Raw genomic sequence first — 22299 nt, forward strand, 5'->3', positions numbered from 1 at the left:
CGCTCCTCTTTCTCTTTTTGTTCTTTACGTTCGCGCTCGTCTTTCTCTTTTTGTTCTTTACGTTCGCGCTCCTCTTTCTCTTTTTGTTCTTTACGTTCGCGCTCCTCTTTCTCTTTTTGTTCCCTCTCCTCAATGGTCTCAAGGCATTCCGACAGCTCGTCATCCTCAGCCTCCAACTCAAGAATCGCCCTTAGCAGTTCTGGTTTTCTGAGTTTGTCTGAGACATCAAGACCCAACTCTCTTGCAAGCTCCAGCAATTTCGGTTTGCGCAACGACTTCAAATCCATGGCTGCTCCGAATGCTGCTTTCTCTACTGCCTACTATTGTCTTGCCGCAAACTAACCCGGCAGCAACGACAACCACAATTACCAGCTCTGTTTCTGACACTAACAAAAGCCTGGCAAAACTCAGAAGAAGAAAGTCCCGCACTCACCAAACCTCGCAGCCACGAATTCAGCACAGTCGTTCCGCTGCAGGCAACCAGTCATCACACAGGGCTCGTTGCACTGCTCCCGGATGGTCGTTGTGCTGCTCAGCATACAGTTGACCGCATATCTTCGCTGCTGGCCTCCGTTGTCGGGATCTCACCGCTGGCAACCAGTTGTTGCAAAAGGGTTGCAAGCCCCAAGGGTAGCGTTGGCCTGGCGGCCTGGGGCAAAGCTGGAAACATCCGAAGGTCCCGGCAAAGGATGAGTCGACTGGCAACAGAACAACTTGTTTATTCTGGCATCGCAAAAGAGCAGCCGGTCAGGGCGACCACGTTACTCGAAGGAAGGAATCGAAGTCTCTCTCGCGTCCGGCGCAGCTGTCTTTTTTTATACCCTCGGAGTCGAGGGCAAGAGGGAACGGCTTGGGAAGAGTCATCCGATACGGCGACGCTTGAACATGTTCAGGCGTGACGGGCGCGTCCGCCAGGCCGGCGCCGGTCAGACCTCCTCGCCTCCCAGTTGAGGAGCTCCTCTCCCCGGCTGCCGCGCTTTGACAAGCGTGGGCAAAACAAGCACACACACACACACGCACGCACGACGACACGTGGCACTGAAACATGCCTGGACGCGCTTGGCGGGAGGCGTCGCGGCGGCGATGAACGAAGCCGTGGCGTCCGTTGCATCCGCGCCGGCTATACCGCGCGTCGTAGGTAGGCGAGACGTAACAGGAGGCATTGGTGTTGTGCAGTGGTGTTGAGTGCAGCGAAAAGTGTTTTGTCGGACGCACTGTGCGAGGCGATTCAGAAAGACAAGGGGAGCTGCAGGGACTCAAATGTTCGGAGAACATTCTTCTGGAGGGTGAGCGAGTGTGACATTCCTTGTGTGCTACGAGGTACATTGTTCGACGGCGCGGCGTAGACGGAAACCCAGGTATTTCTTTGTGTGTGCTACGAGGATCCACGTTCGACGGCGCGGCGTAGACGAAGGGACCCGCCGCCGTGACAGCGGCATCATCAATTACCCAGCCATGCACTTTGAGTGACGACCAGAACAACCGGACCCGCCGCCGCCGCCGCGGGGAAACAGGCTTTATCCTCCCCAATTTCCGGGCACATTCCAGGACAAGGGAGTTGTCAGCGGGCCAGAGCGCGCCGTACCACAGCCGACGCTATGCGCTACCGCGAAGACAACATTCTTTCCCTCCTTCCCCTTTCGACGTGGGCTATCGCCGGGAAGGCACCCACAGCTTCCCGCCGTGCCTCGTGAACAAAAGGCATTCCCAGAAGGGCCGTGACGGACACCTGTCATGGCGGACAGGCAGTACTCGCCAAGAATGTGGAAAGACAGGCGCTAGTGAATTAGCTCCGAAGAGAGAGCCTGTGTATACTCTCACTTGAGAGAGAGTGGTGGCGTTTTTGTTGTTTATTTAGTTTGTATTGTTAACAGACTCTGGGTTCGAGGCTAAGCCCAACCCAAGGGGTGGTCCCCATCTCGCATGTTATTTTGGATTGGAGAATTGATGCTTTGGGCGGGCCACTGGAAATGACCGCCCTTAGTCCTTTGTTAATCAAGTGCTTAAAAGCACATGTAAACGGATGCAGTCCAGTCTGAGCTGGGGCTCCATGCTTAGCATGTAATGTGATGCTACTTAGGCACTAACCTGCCCGGTCGATGAGTAAAGTAGTGCAAAGTTTGTTCTTTTGTAAATTCAGTTCTGCTTTTTCCAGTTTAACTCTCTGTATATGTATATTGTAAAATTATGCTCTGCTGTCATCATCTACAAGCTCGCCTCCTGTTCATCTTCCAAGCCGAACGACACTAGAGGAAGGGTTTGTGAACCATCCTCGAAGAAACGGACGACTATTGAAATTCTACTGCAACGCACGCTCAGGACGACATCGTTCGCCAAGAGGGCCTTCAGCGCCGAAGCCCGACGGCGTGCAGCTTCTGCCAGCAACCGCTCGAGCCCAACTCCGGAGCCACTCCATCGCCCCCATGAAGTCGTCGGCACGTAAGCTCGGACGCCCCAGCCTCTGATGTATAACCTTAATCATGTGTAATTATTGAATATACCTGTTTGTTTAAACTGAGCCATACGGTGTCTCTTTGCCTCTCCGTCCCGTGTGGACCTGCGCATTATGGGGGTCATCACAGTTTGGCGTCCCGTAGCGGAAGTGACCGGATGGGTCGCGGGGTCAGGCGTGCTGGTCCATCCGGCTCTGCTGTACGTGTTGCCGCCGTGCGCCTAACGGCGGCGCGGGGATTGGTATACATGTATACCACGTGCATGGCGCAGCCCGCGACCACAACCATGCAAGGCAGCCTCCAGTCTGGCCTCACTGTGGTGAGCAGAGAATGGTGCGTAGTCGGTTCCTTATGTGCTGCGGAGTAGTGGTTTGCGCGCTCGGGCATATATATCGGAGTACACGTGCGCCGTGGTGAACGCAGAGCACGGGTCAGTGAACCGACGTGTGCGGCGATCTTCCATTCAGCACATTGCTGTGGCCTGCCAAGTGTTAGACGGACGTGTTTTTTTTTCTCTCTCTTGTGTCCATCGTGGCGGTTGAGCTCGTTTACGGCGCCAGACGTTGCTTCTCGAGAGAGGCGTTCGTTGCACGGACGGAAGCATGCTGCGCCAGACCACGTCATGCGTGCCTTTGCTACCGTTGTGTTTTGGCCCCGGCCGATGGAGGTGTTTGGAGGGCGTGGAATTAATGCGTTCGTAGCGGGAAGGAAAGTTTCCCCACGCAGTCTAGGAGCCCGTGTGATGCCGCCGAGCGGAATCAGCGTCAGGCCGCAGGTTCGTTGGTCCGCAAACGACGCGGCGCCATCGCTCATGCAACGCTGTATGTACGCGCGCCTCGGTGGCTCGTCTACGGAGGACGAGGAATCGAATACCGGCCACGATGGCCGCATTTCTATGGTGACGAAATGCACGAGACGCCACGCAAGTCCTGTGCGGTGTTATACTGTGCAGTGCTTAGGGTTAAGGGCCCCGTTCAGCGGCAACCCCGGCATCTCGTCTTCTTGTCGCGAAAAGCAAGTGGCTCAGCTGCCACCGGGGCCACGTGACCTTGTGACGTCATCAGAACATGTACACCGTGGCGGCAGTTGGCAGTATCAATAATGGTTGGTCGCGAGATGTTGCTCGGGAAGAGCAACCTGGGGTCGCAACAGCCCCGTCGGTGGCATGCAGCACCTCCCGTCGCAGGGTGATGGAGCATCGCTTCATCTCTGGACCACTGCGCCAGGAGCGGTGTGAGGACTCCCGGGGGCCTGTGAATGTAGAGTCGGTAATGACCGCATGCAGAACTGTCGGCGAAGTGATACTCTAAGGGGACCCCAGGCCGCTGAAGCGAGCCATTAACGCTATCGCATCGCACCTTGAAGGCGGAGCTTTAGTATCCCTTTTTCTGTTTCGGCGCCGCGTTCGATGCGGCCGCAATGGCCAGGAGCCTTGGTCGCCCCGGCTGACGCGGCGGCCGAAACCCGAGGCGGCGCGCGTGACGGGGCAGACACTGGTGCGCGTTACTCCGCCAGGTCACGGGCCGATCCCTTGGCGCCCGTACTCGGCCGGCATCGCAGGCACGCACGCCGCATCGATTGTGCGGGGGCGCCGCGGCCAGTCGATCGACATTCCGTCTCGACGCGTGCCAGCTCCCACTCCGCCCCATGTACCGGGCAGTCAAGTCGCTAATCGTCCGCCCTCGCAAAGGTAAGGCTCGCCCGAGGCGTATCCTCTCTGCCTTGCCGCGAAAGAGGGGGGCGGGGTCGACACAACGCGTAGATCACCTTCGCATTTGCAGGCATGCCCGACTCGTTCCTCTGCCGCCGGTATAGTGCACAGACAAAACGGGTTCCCGCCTTCACTTGTCGACGATCTGCTGGGCTTGCGACGGTTTCCTTCGTCGCTAGAGGCCTTGGTGGGTGCCGATGGTTCCAGCTTGGGCCCTCGTGCAGTGCAGCGATCATCCATCAGCTCCGCGCACTTCTATTTCAATTCACCTTTGTTTTTCAACATTTCACAATGTTGATGGTCTCCCAGGCAAAACGCTTTATAGGAACAGCTTGACGAGTCCTGGGAGCCGGCGGCAGGCAGCAGTGACAGCAGTACAAAAAATTCTATACAAAATATCTATTTGTATACCAAAAGAAACAGTTGCAATTTATCATAAATTTACAAAAATAAGAGCAGAACTAAATGTATAAGAAGATATCAAGGCGTTACACAAAGGCTAGCGTCAACATACACACGATATCTCCCTCCTCAGACCGGAATCGTCCGTCCAGGCAGCTTTGTGCAACGCCATGACTGTCTTCCTGGCGTACAGTCATGGACAGATGTTCGTCGAACGCGAGTTCTCGGGGAAAAAAAAAAAAAACTGCGCCCCTTATCGTTACCCACTCGGCCCGCTTGCTATGCTATGTCAGTGCACGTTAAAGATCCCCAAGTGGTCGAAGTTATTCCGGAGCCCTCCACTACGGCACCTCTTTCTTCCTTCCTTTTTTATTTCACTCCCACCTATTACCCCGTACCTTACGGCGCGGTTCGGGTGTCCACTGAGATATGTGAGACTGTTAATGCGTCATTTCCTTTCCTCAAAAGCCAATTTTCCAATTTTTCGGCTATTCTTTCCAGCGGATGGAGGATGCATGCACCCTCTTTATTTCGGGGTTTTCATTGAACTGCTTTTCCTGACCGCGTAGAAATATCTTTTTTTTTATTTTCGTAAGACCGATTCCAGTGAAAGTGTGCTCATCACAGTGCACCGGCCGGCCGCGGTGTGCGCAAGGAAAAGCTAGGGAGTCATTCATTCACTTGCAGCGCGTCGGCCGCCCTCGGCATTCCCGAAGCGAGGGATGGCAGGCCCTCTCAAGTCACTCGTACGTTGATTGGCAGCACCGGACAGCCCAGGAACGAGTCCGCTCACTGAGCAAACATTCCTCGTGAGCGTGCGTCCGTTAGGTCGTTTTGGGCTAGTTGGACGGTTGGCTTTCCGTCGGCTAAAATCACACTAGTCGCCGATTACCGACGGGCAGAGCTCCGGCGTTGCCATATTATGTATACTATACTGCCCGCATGTCTACCCCTGTTGCCGCAGAATCGCACTCAGTGGAGGCTTTGCGTGAGAGCTCTTCATTTTGTGCGTATATCTCCGTTACCCGATCTCTGGCATGGATATGGCGTATTGTCGAGCCGGTTGCCTTTCCGGAACCCCGCTTGATGGCTTGGTAAGTATACGTTTGACGTTTCTCCGATCCTGTCACCTTGGGAGATGTGTAAGCAAGGGAAAGCGTAGCTAGTTGCCTGTAGTGTTCCACTTCTTCGACGTCAGCTGTAGCTATTTCGGGAATTAATGTGATGTCAGAATTTCCCCAGGCCTGTCATATACGCTTCGGGTCATGAGGTGCAGTGTATGCACAGGGGTGCGTACGCTTTCCGCGCGTCCTTGAGCTGACTGCCATGCAGTTCCCCGGTCCTCTGCTGCCGCTTTTCCCCTCAGCTGTTGTTCCCTCGCTTGCACATGCCGGAGCGTCTTAATTCGGCGGCGGTGCGCCGTGGCTCTGCTGTGTGCCGTACAAAATGGTGCAGGCTGCATTGTTGCTGGCGTCACGACGTCGTTGGCGAATAGTGCACGAAGGATGTGCGCGGGAAACGAAGGGCCGTCAGTCGCCTGTCTGTTCATGCCCAGCCCGTTGTGCCATTGGCGGTGCGGGCTGCATGGGCAACGTTATTTTTCTTTCTTTTTTCTCTGCCCACACTAATGTATGTCTGTTCGTATACCCAAAAATTGTGTACGAAAGCATTTTTGAGCGGAAAAAAGTTCATGAGCACAACCTTTCCATACAGTGTAAGCTTTCACTATAACAATCAATGTGCGCAAAGATCTGGCTTCGGCAGCGTTGCATATTTTTTGCTACTAACGTTTTTTTTTTCTATCGCCAAAAGTGTTCACCGTTGGTTTTCTATGGTAGTCTTAACTGCTTAACACGAGCGATGGAAACGCGACAAAAGATCGATTTTGCTACATATCGGAAGGATGGACAGTTATCTTCACTATTGTCTTACAGTTTTTCAATTTTCGAAATTTTCTCCATGAATGTTGGACGTGCAAAGAACGGAGGAGTGGCGCGAGGCAATGGGAACCGAGGCAGGCTGTGTATAATTATGTTCGCATGTGGTGCATACACCGAGACCGCGAGCAGAAACTTCGGCGCGATAGTTCGCTCCGATGGTTGGCGCCTTTCGCTTCTCTGCGCTTCCTCCATTTCAGCGTTGCCGTGCAGTGGTTTGACTCTGTCTTTAATCTCTCTGTTTTCTGCTAGTGGATCTTTGTAATTGCCCTGTGGGTATACAGGAGTCCATCCCGTAACGCTGCTCTCACGGCCACCTTGGGCCATTCCAAAAGACACAGCGCAAGAAGGAAGCGGCCCCTCAAAGGAGACCCTCCAGCCAGTGGCGTCGACCGATTATTGTGACGCCGAGGTAAATTTGATTAAGCCGTGGTTATTCCCGCCGGTCCCCTCCGATTTCACGCTAGGAGGTCCAAGGGGATCGGTCCAGGAGGATGCGAAAATCGGCCTACGCCATTGGCTGTAAGGGGGTCCTTTGAGGTGCATTTGCCACTTCCTTCTTGAGTTGCGTCCGCCGATAGCCGGATGCAAGTGAAGAAAGAACTATTAAAGCGGATATTCCCGGTCGAAGGACCCCCTTCCAGCCAACGGCGTCGGCCGATTCTCATGGTCCTACTAGAGTGACAATGCAGGGAGTGGCAGATGAAAGGGGACAGTAGCCTCCCTGTATTGTCACACTAGCAGTTTCATGAGAATCGGCCGACGCCACTGGCTGGAAGGGGGGGGGGTCCTTTGACCGAGAAAAGCCGCTTTGTTCTTTACCTGCATCCGACTATATACGTATAATGCGTGACACCGTGTGCCTTCAGCGGGGCATTGCGTGGGCGCGCTGTATGGCGGCAGAGAAGTCCACCGGGTCGCTCGGAGTAGCGACCACCGCGCAAGGGCTGCGCGCCATTGGGCACAAACCCACGCTGGGGCGCACGCCTGGGGAATGCGGAGGTGCGCGTGGGAGCCCGCTTCGCTGCGCCAGTGGCCTTGCCGCTCGTCCGCGCCGACACAGAGCGTGGGCGCCGTGACAGCTTCTGGTGCGCCAAGGACGCCCGTACGACACACACACTCGCCAGTGGCGCTAGTGGCGTGCAGACACCCGGGACAACAGCACCCAGTTGTTTTTCGCAGTAAAAGAATTGATTGTCTGGCTCATGACGCATCAGCCATGTCCGCCAGCAAAGGACGCATTAATAATAATAATTGGTTTTTTGGGGGAAAGGAAATGGCGCAGTATCTGTCTCATATATCGTTGGACACCTGACCAGCGCCGTATGGGAAGGGATAAAGGAGGGAGTGAAAGAAGAAAGGAAGAGAGAGGTGCCGTAGTGGAGGGATCCGGAATAATTTCGACCACCTGGGGATCTTTAACGTGCACTGACATCGCACCGCACACGGGCGCATTAGCGTTTTTCCTCCATGAAAACGCAGCCGCCGCGGTCGGGTTCGAACCCGGGAACTCCGGATCAGTAGTCGAGCGCCCTAACCACTGAGCCACCGCGGCAGGTAGTCGCTGAGAAAATGTGACTAAAAAACCCTCCAGTGGATTCACACTCGTCACGCCCTCGCCGAGGAGGACTGCATGCTTTTTGAAATGAATGGCGGCGCAGTGTACAACATACTCGGTAATCCGCGCAAAGATAGCGCTGTCGACGCACGCGTTTTACGCGCTAAATGAGACGCTGATGGGGACACCTGAATCACGCTTTTTCTCTTCTGGCAATCGCTGATAAAAGCTCAAGCGCAGGCAGACTTCAGCTCGACCTCGGTAGACCCTTCTAAGTGCTGCAGTTTGTGCCAGTTCCGTGTACTGCGTCGCACCTCTGCGCAGAACGTAAGGACTAGGCAAGCTAGCACACAGCACAAGCGCTCGCTTGGAACTGCCCACTCTTGTGTACTACACCCCTATAGAAAAGAAGTAACAGATTAAAACGGCAGTTGCTTCACCTGAAATGTAAGTGATTTCAGGGGTCAGTTTCAGCCCCCAGAAGGAACATAATTACAAAAGAGTAATCGATTCCTATCACTTTATTCTCCTTCCCACTTTTATTAGCACAACACAGTCACCCGGACTACAATGAGCCGGTGCGGCTTCCTTGTCCTGTTCTGTAGTGCAATTGTATACGTTGTTAATTTTCACCGCGGTCGTATTTCGATGGAGGCGTAATCCTTCCCGGTGCTGTACAATGTCAGTGCGCGTTAAACAACTCCAGATGGCCGAAGTTAATTATTCGGAGCCCTCCACTGCAGCGCCTGAGTCGCTTAGGGACATTAAACCCCATAAAACTAAACCGTGCCAGTTTTCGCCGGCTGTTGTTTTTCTCAGCTTTCCTCGTGAGAGCATGAGCAGCGACACTGAACACTCGGTCGGTGTACACACGGGCAGCAGAGAAGGGCGCGGCGTTGTGACGTACGAAGACCGTGCGCACCGGCTCGATGTAGTTATGCAAAAGTGCCGCGCTTTGTCGTTGGCACTCGGACGGGGACTAAGCTGACTAAACACGACATTGTGCTCCATGGGATGTCGTGGAGAAATGCGAACACGGGGCTACTCAGATGCAAGTCGCCCAGGCTTGCATGTGCGGACGTCCTTATACGCGCGCGAGTTTTGCGCAGCCCGACCATTGTCGGTCTCGGCACTGTAGCCGTAGCGCTTGCGACGAAGTCACACCGGCAGTTACGTTTTGTTCTTCAAATAGAAAGTAACTGTCTTCGAGTGCTGGATTACGTAAAGAAAAAAAAATATGATCGTATTACTGAGAACGTTGCCCCTTGCGAAATGTGAAGAATGCATTAGAAAATTCGTAGAAAGTGCACTTCATTACAAGTGATGTAGCACTTGTAACGCGTTGCATACAACTGTGGAACTGCCTGTCTGCATGCATGCTTTCGGGCCACGGTGCACCGCCGGATGCACGGAACAGCTACGCGAGTAGCGTAGACTTGAACGGTGTGCGCTCTTCACTTGCGCCTTGTCGTGGCCGCAGTGGACGAGCCTCAGCGGACCTCCGCTGCTGTCACGTGGTTTGAGCAGCTCATGTAGATCAGGAGGAGCTGTCGCGGCCCCGTGCTGATATCACCTACATGTATCCGTCCACACGACGGCGTGTACTGGCGAGGGAAGTGCGGAATAAATAAGATCAGTTTACTATAGCGAGGTGAGACTGTAGACACCGCCCATTGAAATTCATCCACCCATCCAAGCCGACGCTGCCCCGTGTACTGTGCGATGTCAGTGCACGTTAAAGAACCGCAGGTGGTCGAAATTCCCGGAGCCCTTCACCACGGCGTCCCTCATAGCCTGAGTCGCTTTGGGACGCTAAGCCCCCATAAACCGTAAACCAAACCAAGCCGATGCCGCGGGAAGGTGGGACGGTGCGTATTCACGGATGGAAGATACCCACGGGGAAGGCGCTGGCGGTGTTTGCTCAGCTCCGTCCGGTGCAGCGGCGCCGGCAGCTTCCGCGATGGGTCCTTGGCGCGGTCAGTGATCCCCCCCTCCGTCTAATTTCTGCCCCTCACGTTTGCGGAATTACGATATGGCGAACGGGCGCTTCCTCCGAGGGAGCTCCGCTTCGCACAATGGACCATTTCGGAAAGTTGCGCGCGCCCCCTACGCGACCGCCGCAAAGCAGGCTGGGAATTGTGAGCGAGGTTGCCGGGCAGGATCCGCCGGAGCAGTGGTACGCTATGGACGCCGCGCAACAGCAGGTAAAAAAAAAACGTTTTTTTGGAGTGCTAGTAATACTTTTGTTGCATATTTGCGCCGCACAAGTTATCTTTACATTGCCGTACAACTTTTCTGTGGTTATGCAGCCGACGCTACGAGCGCGAAGCGAGTATTTTCGCAAGTGAGCGCACGAGAAGCGCACACATGTGCCAGTGTCGCGCGCTCGCTGCTTGCGTTGCATAGCAACAGCGTTGTCAGCGTTTTATATATCTATGCTGCAGAAGGCACGAGCGCGATCTTACGGCTAGCAGGCGTGTTTTGCTGGTGAGCACGCGCTAACAGTGCATTTATTTACTGGTCGCCCGTCGCGAACATTCCAAGTTTGTGCGGCTGTCCCGGCGGCAGGCGTAGTACGTAGCGTACAGTACATTCATGTTTGTTGCAACAGTGCGACACCCTCTTGCGAGAATGTATGCGCTGTATTTTAGCAAAATACGTCGTTATCGAGCACTGCCCATTCAGTCTTTTGGTTACAGCGTGCTATTTAATCTATGTTTATTCTACGCACGACTCTGAAACAAGTATATGGTCGAAAGAAACGGACAGAGCATACGTTAATAACGTACACCTTGCAAGAAGTAAGTAGTTGAGTTGGCGCTTAGCTTGTGCCAGCGCATTTTCTTGTCTGTAGTGTTGTTTGAATAGCGCGCAGCAAGTACGAAGCAGAACCAAGCTCTTGCATTAGCACTGTTACATTCTGTGTAGCTGAGCATAGCATCTCGATACAGATAGCAGTTGCTGTTTGTGCCATATTCAACGAGTTTGACAGCTCATACCATCTCGGTCGCGGTCTCCATGTCTTACTACCATGGAGTGCAGATAGACGCAGCCAAAATATGAACGTGCCTCGGTGGCTACAAGTAACGCGAACGCGGTCGAAAAAAACAAACTGGGGCGGATGTTTTGACTAACCTGAAAAACATGGACGCGCCAGTACTTTGCACTAGGGCGCCTCAGAGTTTAGCTAGATGTTTACCGAGCCCGTCCATGTGCAACATTCTTCACGGCCGCGCGTAGTAAACGAAACGGGTTCAGCGTTGCTTTTCAAGCATGCTTGCCACAATTAAACAAAACACAATGTATAAATACTCTTTTATTTCAAGATCGCATTGGTGGTCCCATGATCAGCTGTGTATGCTTGCATGCTCTGTTTATATGTGGAGTGCCAAGGAAAACATTTTGACACTTGCTTATACCCATGGTGCAGGTACCACTACGAACCATTCGTAATGCAATCCCTCTTCAAGAAAGGTTACCGAAAGGACCATGGACAAAGCAGTTAAAAGACGTGCCGGATGGGTTCTCGGAGCAAGAAATCTTGGCACATCAGAATGCACATGGTGCTCAGAAACATACTGTAAGCGGATACAGGATGTTTAAATCAGAGAAGGTTCAAAATGTTCTTATTTGCAAGGCTGACAGGTCCACTTTTGTTAAAGCAACCGTGGAGGCATCGTTCTCTTTGGCAAAATCATATAACACCGCTGCTGTGCTCTCGTCAAATGGAACTGTGGTTGAAGGAACCTGCAACTGCCGGGCTGGAGCTGCAGGTGTTTGTAAACATGTAGTTGCATTATTATGGTTTTTACTAGACCTGAAGCGCTCTGGGGCAGCCTACGTGCGAGACACGCAGTCGTGTACAGACAAACCCAGAGCATGGGGTACTGGGGCTAAGAAGGTCAACGTGCACACACGTGAGTTCTCACAACTACGTTTTGTGAAACATATGCCAATGAAAGCTGGTAGGCATCTGACTCAAGAAACCACAGTTTCTCTGAGAGTGACAGAAGACCATATTAAGAGAATGCATCAGACACAGAAAAATATTCCAAACGCCATGCTATGCAAGACGCTGGAGGACAACCACTTTCTGCCCGTACCAGTGAAAAGAACACTTCACGAGGAGGCTCTTAGCCAGATGCCAATCAGGTTACCAGTGCAATCCCTGTGGGCTGAGCATGTGCCAGCTGGGTACAAGTTCGGCTCCTGTGAGCTTACTTTAGAAGACTCATGGGCCCTTGAGCAAGCGACTAGGATGCAAAGCGGCTCTACAACATGGAACTTCGAGAGATCCAAGCGCCTGACTGCTTCACACTTCGGAGATGTGGTGTCACGGCAGAAGCCAGCTGACGAGAAGTATTTCAAGAGGCTGTTCGGGTCTAGCCAGATGCAGACCAAATACATGGCTGATGGTTTAAGGAATGAAGATGCAGCCGTGCAACGTTACATAGGGAAGAGAACAGTGCCAGTTAGGAGTTACTATTGTGGGTTGTGTGTCAATCCTGGTGTCCCTGTTCTTGGTGCAACGCCTGACCGTGTTGTAGAGGAGGGAGGAGATTTTGGTCTCCTTGAAGTTAAGACCCTCTCAGCTGCCAAGGAACGGGGTGATGAATTAGAAAATGCTGTGAATACGGCATCCTACCTGAAGAATGGAGTTCTTAAACCAACGCACAAGTACTTTTACCAGGTCCAGGGGCAAATGGCTTTGACTGGACTCTCCTGGTGTGATTTTGTGGTTGATAATGGCACAGACTGCACTTTTCAGAGGATCACTTTTGACAGCTCGCTTTGGATTTCCAAAATGCTGCCATGTCTTCTGGAATGTTACAAGAACTACCAAGAGCACTGTGCTTGTGTGTGAATTTCAATATATTGTGCTCCTGCCCGCAGTACAGTCCACAGAGGGTATGCCTTAGCCATGAACTTGACCAACTGGACGACCAACCGCTATCCGAAAAAAGAATTCGACAACATCGAAAGGACCTACCGTCGCAGAAGAAGGCCGTGCAAGCGCTTTTGCGCTTCTTGCAATCTACCGGCCTGTGTGAAAGACTAACTGGAACGCCTTGTGTGTGTGTGTGTGTGTTTCCATGTGTGCACATTCCTTTTTTTCTTTTTTTCGTTTTTCTCTCTGTCATCTTTCTAACCCCTATCCCCCATCCCCAGTGTAGGGCAGCAAACCGGAGACTCACATCTGGTTAACCTCCCTACCTTTCCTTTTCATTCTCTCTCTCTCTCTCTCAATGACTTATTTCAGTTACATTGCTCTGCAAGACAAAGATGCTTGGACTCATGTACTTGCTTGGATGCTTTGGCATGTGTTCATACTTACATATATTTGGTTTTTAAATATCTTGTATGGCATTAGTCTCTATGAAGAAATGAAGAAAGTGTTTTTCTGTGTAATATCATTATGACCATGTGCATGTGTTGCCACTACCTATTTAAATGTGTGTGCAACTAGCAACTAATCGGTGTGTGAAAAGTAAATGTCAAGCACCACACGTCATGCTGCCCTGTCATTGAACACATACATAATGCACTCTTAGTCCCAGGAACCTGGGCAGCTACATACTTCAACATTTACTATACTTAATGATGATAGTGACCTCACATTGGTCTCTGTAAGGAAACCACATTGAAAGTTGCAAGCAAAATCTTTGCAAATTGACAAGTGTGTTCTCCGTAGTGAAGGTACTCTTTCACTCAATACGACTTGTAACATACGTGGAGTGAACCAACGAAGGCTTATGCTTTACAGTAAATCAATGTTTAGTCATAGAGAGCGCCCAAAGTGCACATTTAGCATACTTTGAACTGAGGGGTTAATGCACAAGTTCCGAGCAGCACTGGGCTCGCACTGCTTTTGACGACCAAGCTCAAACCTGCCGCATCTAGAGTACTGCAGCTGATATTGAGTGCGATAGCATTGATTCATATAAGTTCGTTCTCAAGGGTTCCATGCAGGACATTACATAAGAGTTGGTAATAAAGCTCTCAAATTTCAATGGCATGAAATACTCTCATACATATACAAATTTTTTACATATACAGTACACACATATACAAATATACAATACACATACATATCACAATTTTTTCAAAAATAGGAGCACGTCACTAACACATGTAAAAATAACAAAGTGAAATTCACTTTACAGATTTCATTCCAAAAAGTTAGGAAAGACAATCTGTGGTAGAAAAGACAATGGCTACAAACATAAACTTTCCATATTGTCTGTGTAGTTCAGCAATGAGACTGGTGATTTGGTTTCAAGTCATGACTCGGATATAGTACTGCCACATTCTATGCTCAAATCATTTGTACAACACTGTCACAGAAATAAGACATTGCAGCCCTATGTAGCCTGTACAGTAACTTCAGACTTCAGCAGAGCAAGAAATGCGGCTCTAGTCTGCTGTGCATGAAGTAGTGTACTTTAACGCAAGTTCAATGCCTTGCACTGCAGCAGGGATTCTCAAACTGCGTTTTGTGGAACTCTCTGGTTTCTTGGAGCACTTCCTAGATTCCCCAAGCACCTATGTTTATGCATGTCTTCATCCGCCTTAGCCAAGTATTTTGGGACTAATGCTGTAGCTGCTTACTGCTATCTTACTATACAGCCAGTCATAACTGAATTTAAGTATTTGTTCAGGTGCTGTGCAGTTTGCGTACCCCTTTTAAATATGTCGGCCAGCACCTTTTGAAGTCTCAGCCGCAGCGGTCGAATTTCGATGGAGGCAAAATTCTAGAGGCCCATGTACTGTGCAATGTCAGTGCATGTTAAAGAACCCAGGTGGTCGAAATCTCCTGAGCCCTTCTCTACGGGGTCCCTCATAGCCTCAGTCGCTTTGGGACGTTAAACCCCCATAAAGCAAATCTTTCCAAGACAGGCTCCGTGACCGAAGCTGGCCAAAACATAAATGAAACTTGTTAGAAGCCGACTGCATTTTAGCCAAATAAAGTTGGTCTTTCTTCAACTGAGAAAGAAAAAGTTTGAGCACCCCTGCGTTACAGTAGACCATGCACAACATACAAAACATTAAAAACGCCACCATCGCTCATCGGTTTAGAATGGGCTCATGCATGAAATTATTGAGAAAACAACAAATTTTCCATATCTTGTTCAGCTTCTCTGCCATAACATTAGGAAAGACGGCACGGAGTATCCTGAAGTTTTTAACTTCCCTGATGACACGCTCAACATGGATTCGCAAACTGGCTATCTGCCGTGTTGCTAACTCATCTGCCAGTGACAACTGCGTGCGGCCATTCAACATGGGTGGCATGTTTAATTTGACTCCAAGCTGACGGAGGTCATCTTCAATGAGGAATCCTCTATCCGCCATTACACTGTCCCCTTCCTCGAGCAACTCATACAGGCCACTGTGTCTTGTGATTTCTCGATCAGAAAGTCTTCCAGGAGCAAGATTAGACACGAAAGAAACGAAGCCATTTGGAGTGATGCCAATGAGCCCTTTTGCGGTGTTATGTCCCTTATACGAGCTGAAAGTGTCGCTTTGTGTTTTGTAGTCAGACGGGTTCTCGATAAAAATTTCTGTGCAGTCCAGTACAATGCGTGTAGATGGGTACAGTTCTTTAAAATTGTCTGGCATGAACAGGTCCACTGTGTTACGTGATGGCCACATTGGTACCTGGATTAGCATTTCATACAAAAAATTAACCCAAAATGAGTACATAGCACTCACGGTCGCCACAGACACTTTCAGGCGATATGCCAAATCCTGCTCTAGCAGGCCAACTCTGAGCCTGCAAAGCACTGCAATAAGCTGTTCTTTCATTGTCAGTGCTGGTGGCCTGCCAGCACCCGTTTTCAGTGTCTGGTACATGCATTCAACATGTTCAACGAACGCATCAAATTTTTTGAAGGAGTTGAAACCCGTATAAAACACGAGTCGTTTCTCATCTGAAACGAAATCGTGAACTTTGGAGACACAATCTTTTAGTTTTAGTTTCTCTTTGAGAGCCTCAACTTTCACATCGTGCAACTGAGACTTCAGATCCTCGACCTCTTTCTGGAGCTCAGATTTGTCTTTGCGGAGCAAGCTATTTTCATGCTCGAGTTTTTCGCAGTGTTCGAGAAGGTGGGCGACTTTTCTTAGTGCGGCAGCAGATGCTGCGTCTGGAGGCCCCATGGAGTATGAGTGGTCGGCACCTAAAAAAGAAATGAACTGTTTAATGATTTGCGAACAGTTAGGCCCTGCTTTAATGCAGATTTCAGGTTTTGAAATAGTCACTTCAGCCGACAGTGGGTGTTCTGAACCTTTGCTCTCGGCTTACATTGATATACAGACAACAGAGAACCAGGATAACGAAGCCATACAGCCCAACTCTCTTTCACTCCACTGATCCACCTGTGCAAGCAGCTTACCAACCAGCAAGTCCAGATCAATACTATCCAGTTATACTTCTAAGCCTCATGAGCTGTTTGTTTCCCCTCCTGAGCATGCAGTTCGACGACGTTGCAGCTTGTGCTACCAGCGTACTGGTGTGGAATCGCCAATCATGCTGCATGACCGTATCCGTAGTGAACCAAAATACATAAATACTAGGTTTCATGCACCCAGCAAGTCCACCAAATTTGGCTAGCCTGACTTTTGGGACATTTCTCCAAGCTGGGGTGAAGGGAATAATGTCGAGGAAAAAGAAATGAAATGGGTAAGTTTCACAATGCCGTGCACTGGTGGAAGAGGTACCGCGTTTATCATAAAACTCGCTGTAGTAACATATGCACGGTAGAAATCACTGATAACATTTATGTCACAGAACACATGAGGTTCTGCCACTCCCAACATGCAACCTATCATGCAGACGTCCAATGGCTAGCTGCAAAAGCTCGCGGAAAACTGGCTTCGCGGGAAAAAGTTTTGTCAGTTTTCACTGGATGTAGAAGCCGCTCGCTATAAATATGCCGGTTGCCACAACACCCGTGGACCTCGGTATCAGTGGGCGCGATAGGGGTCCGTTAAAAGCGAAAAATAAGTTTTCATAGTGGAATGAAGAAAGCGACAATTTTTAACCACCACTAACCTTCCGTTTCCGTGCGAGGCGAAGCCGGTGCACCGAAGGTCAGCTGGGTGGGCTCCTTGGAAACTGCGTCGCTCTCTGCGTACAAAAAAAAAAACGCTTTCATGAAAATGCGTACACACAAAGCCGAAGCATCAGAAAAAAGATGGCACAGTTAAAGCGTCGCTTACTTCGATCGCATTGGGGCACGTCAACTACGCAGCCGATCTCCAACTCGTTCAGAAGGAGCACCGGGCTGGCAGAGGCAGTTTTGGAGCTCGTCTTCTTGCGTTTCGCGACTGGAAAGGATTTGGAAGTTATGATAATATGCAATAACAGTCTGAATATATATACTTACCGGTATTAAAGGAAAGAGATAGTTGATTGATGACTTTATGGGGGAAAATTGTTGGCAGCCGGTCCATATAACCACGGCGTCCACTTGCGTTGAAGTGGGCTCCGCATATCCGGTGGTGCTTAGAAGGTTGCCACAAAGAGAAGCGACCAGCACTTCCCTGGCGGTTAATTCTTCTCACCCACTCCTTTTTTTCTTTTTCATTTGCAGGGAACGCATGAAATGAAACGTTCTTGTCTCTCAGCGTGTTGTTGTCGCAACCAGGCACACAACAAGTCTGACCGCCGCCTCGGCACTTCGACGACATCGCGTGCAGTAGTGGCTGCGGTCACTAAGTGACCAACAGGCACGTAACACTTAATATAGCGCACCTGCAACCGCCCAACACCAAAAAATACACGAAATCTCAAACCAAACAAAGTACGCACACACACACACCACAGCTATGCAAACGCAGGAGACAGGAAAGATGACCGGCCGGTCGGCGCTCGCTCATTTTTCCCATAATGCGTCGCGCGCCCGCTAGGTTTTTTCGCGGCGCTGCGATTTCCGAAATGGTAGGGAGCCTACATACATGCCGCCTGCCGCCTGGCTTAGGGTGGTGACATCTCTCCCAGTGTTGCCGAAAACGGCCGCTAAACATGACGGGCAGCCATGTTGTTCCCCTTGAAGAGAGCATCCCCGGCTTTCAGTGGCGTGGTCGCTGGGGCGATCTACAACATTAGTTTATATTCTAGTTTATCGGCGTTTCTTTCGAAGTTAGTACCAACAGATGACGCCGTTCCGACGACATAGAGCAGTTCTCAGCGACGGTGCATTACACTCCGAACGGGTCTCTCCTCTGCGCGCGTCATCGCGCCAAAAGGCAGCGCTTATCAATTACGTAAAAAGGGTTCCTCCTCACGATGAGCACTAACCGAGCTTAGGTGTTGGGCGTTCAGAATTTAATGTTATGACGGTAATCAAAAGATTACGCAGGCCCACTTTTTAATGCTTATCAATTACTTGGTTCATGCGCGGCCTGTACAGAATGTGGCCGTAGTGGCTGTGTAGCTTATGTCGGGCATAATCGCCGCAAGTGTTCTATCGTTGGATAGCTTATGTCGAGTATAATTGCACCGGACTAATTGTAGGTCTCAATTACTTACCGGTAATTAGTTAATTGTAATGTAATTGAAATTTACGCTACATCACTAAGTCGCTGGATAGCTTATGTCGAGTACAATTGCACTGAACTAATCTTGTCTTACCGACCATTAATTAGATAACCGTGATTAAAAATCAATCGTTATGCTCCATCATCAAGCTATATATCGTTGGATAGCTTATGTCGAGTATAATTCCACCGGAGTAATCGCAGGTCTTAATTACCATTAATTATTTATTTGATTTAAAATTGAACCTAATGCTATAGCATCGTCATATATCCTTGAAAGGTCTCGATGAGTAGAATCGAAAATGTAACGGTAAACCGAGCTAACGCTGGTCTATGTAGGTTCAAAATAAAACCACGCAACAGAAGCAAAACAGTAGCACCTAATGCTTATGCATTCACAGCACGGGAAGAGACTTAAGTGCCCCAGTAGTTCTATTACCGACATCACAATGGCATTTGCGTGTGCAATGTACCATTAGTTTGTGCATTTTGCTCTTCTGTGAGCAATTACACATGCTCTACGCAATGAGCTATGCAACCCCATACTAGCACACTGTAGCTTCAGCAAAAGGTATAAACATACTTAAAAAAATTTAGGGAATCTTGAGGCTGATGTTAACAAATTAAGATCGAGTGTTGTAAGCGTCTTAGTTTTGTACAGATTGCCATTGAGTTAACATTGAAGCAGTGCTTCATTTCACATTGCCTACCATTTTTCCACGTGTGCTGAGAAACTAACTTACACAGGGTGTTCAGTAGGAGGCTCAAATGTTCAGAGTGTAACATGAGACTTGCTGGAATGGAATCAGAGAAAGAGGAGCAATACAAACAATGGGACAAGTGAGAAAACGTAAAATCAAGAAACCAAATGACATTTTCAGACGCCTTCGTGTAAACATTCAAGAAGCTTCTTTTATTGCCGAGACACTTCTGGCAACTGTCAATTAAAGGGGAGGTGCTCATATTCTTTCTCAAGCAAACTGACAGAATATATAAGCATCCGCAGCCAGCTAAAGTGCATATGAAATTACATTCTTCCATTATCAGCATCTGTGAAACCAGTGAAATTTTTGTACACATATCAGTCACTCCTGTAAAACATATCTGGTGCGCACACTGATGGTGTAATTGCAAACAGGCTTATTATTTTTAAACATTGACCGAAGTAAAGCAGCTTCGTTGCTCAATGAACACTTCTACATAAAACAAAATATACTGATAGCCATGAACAAATTGCATGAGTGCAGTACAGAGGACACAATAAATGGGCTAAATTAGCAGGACTAGTAATGCAAACAACTCAAATGATAATGAGAAACACCACGGCAACTCTGTGGGAGCGTATGTTTTACAGCCCCTAAATAATGCAAGGCGTGGTAGTGATGCTCCAGCCACAAAAATAAGACTGTTACGCACTTCACAAAAGACTTGAAACAGTGGTTTACACATTTGCATCTAGTTCCAACACTTGCTCCTAAAAACTTCACCTTTGATGAACACACTAGTGGCACGCACTGTAAATCAGTTTGCTATTTCCAAATGCTGACTGAAGCAAAGCAGCTTCATTGGTTAGTGCACACAATCTGCAAGCAACAGCTTGCTACAGAGAGGTGACATAAAAATATGCTGAAAGACGTGAACAATTTACAGGCGAGCAAAGTACACACGACATACACAGTGAAAGTGTCAGAGTGCTATATTCGGGTACAACCCAAGGAAGTAGTGGCAGATGCCCCCCGACCGTTTCCCTCCAGCCAATAGCAGTGACCGATTTTCATGACAACGCGGTCAATCCGATTAAGCCACGGTTAACTGCCGTTCATCTGCCACTCCCAGCGATGCAACTTCCCAGCATTAAACATGGTGTCATGAAAATCGGTTGGCGCCATTGGCTGGATAGAATTCTTTAAGGACATCTCCCCTATTTTCTTGAGTTGTGTCAAACTATAGAAAAACAACGAAAGCAAGGCCAAATCATTAACTAGCTGACTGCAAGCATCTAAGCATATGATGTTACCATCCTTCTCAGAGTTCAGACCAGGTTTGTTGCGGCACATGTTTTGCTAGACATTCCATCCACCCTCTGTGCATGCTGCTGTCGTAGATGGATCCTCAGTCTTGTCCTCACATATTTTGTCAGGAGGACCTTCCCTGCCTGAGCATGACGTGTTTCACAGCAACCTAAGTTCAACTTGACAGCCTTGCACAGGGCATTCAGAATGCTAGCAAATGGGGTTTTGAGCACCATGATTTCCTTCATATCTGCAAAAGTCTTAAACTGCTCCTCACATTCTATAAGGACATTAATCACTGCTTGCGTTGGATAAATGAGGTTCTCAGAATTTTTCACGTACTCTTTAAGCTTAATAAGATTGCTATACTGATTTGTAGCATCTCCAACAAGGGCATTTTTGCAGTCACTACAGTTACCAATGGACTTCATGACAGACTTGACCAGGAATCCTCCTAGATAAGCAAGAATGTCACATTCTGCTTCTGTGAGAGCACACACAAACAGGTTTTCTAGCTCTTCAGGCTCTTGGTTTTGTCCTTCATGTCTCTGGATAGTTGGGTCAAGGAGGTCAGCTAGATGCAAGCTGTCATCAACCTCGTAGCTAGAATTTGTAGGTGTGTGCATGAACTGTCCAACACAAATCAGCTTCAGTGCACACTTAACGTCGTATGCACTAGGGACCGGCTTCTTGAGTCTCAACACAGAGAATATGTTTTCAAGACAATCTTGTACGAGCCGGCCAAGAAGCACATACTTGTAGCTTTGGTTGTCCAAGAGGTCTTGCGACAGGCTGAGAGCAACAGTGGTCGATGCCAGAAGGCCAGCTTGTGAAGGCTTCCAATGTGCCGTTGCTCCCATTTTCATTTGACGGAAAGTGCTGCACGTCAGTTCCAAAAGCGCAGTGGCCTCTTTATGCTTTGAAGGATCTATATCGCTCAGAGCAACAACCGGATGTCTGGCCGACATAAGGGTGTACCCCCTGCTCACAAGGTTAAAAAACCACGCTGTAGCCTCTGCTTCGGGGGGCAAAATTTTTTGTTGGATTAAATATCGGATAGCAGCAGGAGCCTCACGGAACAATTGCACAGCAATGTTCACTTTCATGGTAGTGAAATGTCCACTGCTGATGTGGATTTCCGACAGCCTATTTGCAATCTTCAGCTCACTTTGACAGTCATACTTCAACACTGCTTCAACATGCTCCACCTTGACAGTGCCAGAAGGAAGACTTTGTTCCTTAACAGTTTCTTCACCCAGAGTGAATTCTCCCACTCGGAGTAGTTGGGCACGGATGTTCTTCAAGACGTGGGCGGGGTCAGCCATAAAGAATAGTTGCCTGCCACGGAGGTGCGGGTGCGGAATACAGCAGACAGTCTGAGTTTCTGTGGTTGGACAAGCCAAGCAGGCGCCAAACTGCACGGTTGGCAGCTCCCATGTCACTTGTGACAACAAGCACTCTAAGCGAGATTTGAAAACAAAGCTCAATCAAGTGGAACACAATGTCCTTCAAAATAGAGCCATCTATCGACCTTCCAGTGAAGTGATAGGCGATAACCTGTTTCCATCTCGTGTTCACGCCACCAACCATGAACACAAGAGCATGGTTGGCAACATCTGTAGCGGACTCCGGCAATGTAGTGCTCCCAAAAAAGCAATCAAGCGAGCGATCGTGGTCAAATCCT

At 49.5% G+C, this 22299-nt stretch overlaps 2 protein-coding genes across 4 annotated transcripts in view; one reads left to right on the top strand and one right to left on the bottom strand.

Moving 5' to 3' along the window:
• Window positions 1-22299, top strand: part of LOC144105434 (rho GTPase-activating protein 1-like) — a 168502-nt gene that overhangs the window by 53324 nt on the left and 92879 nt on the right. The gene's annotated exons all lie outside the window — the stretch shown is intronic.
• On the bottom strand, window positions 11365-17969 carry LOC144103940 (uncharacterized). Its single transcript, XM_077636661.1, has 4 exons — window positions 17451-17969; window positions 17284-17391; window positions 17117-17191; window positions 11365-16241 (listed from the first exon to the last, which is right to left on the bottom strand). The coding sequence occupies exons 1-4, from the start codon at window positions 17752-17754 to the stop codon at window positions 15127-15129; spliced, it is 1602 nt and encodes a 533-aa protein (XP_077492787.1). The 5' UTR covers window positions 17755-17969; the 3' UTR covers window positions 11365-15126.

The sequence above is a fragment of the Amblyomma americanum genome, chromosome 9 (assembly GCF_052857255.1).
Source record: "Amblyomma americanum isolate KBUSLIRL-KWMA chromosome 9, ASM5285725v1, whole genome shotgun sequence".
NCBI lineage: Eukaryota > Metazoa > Arthropoda > Arachnida > Ixodida > Ixodidae > Amblyomma > Amblyomma americanum.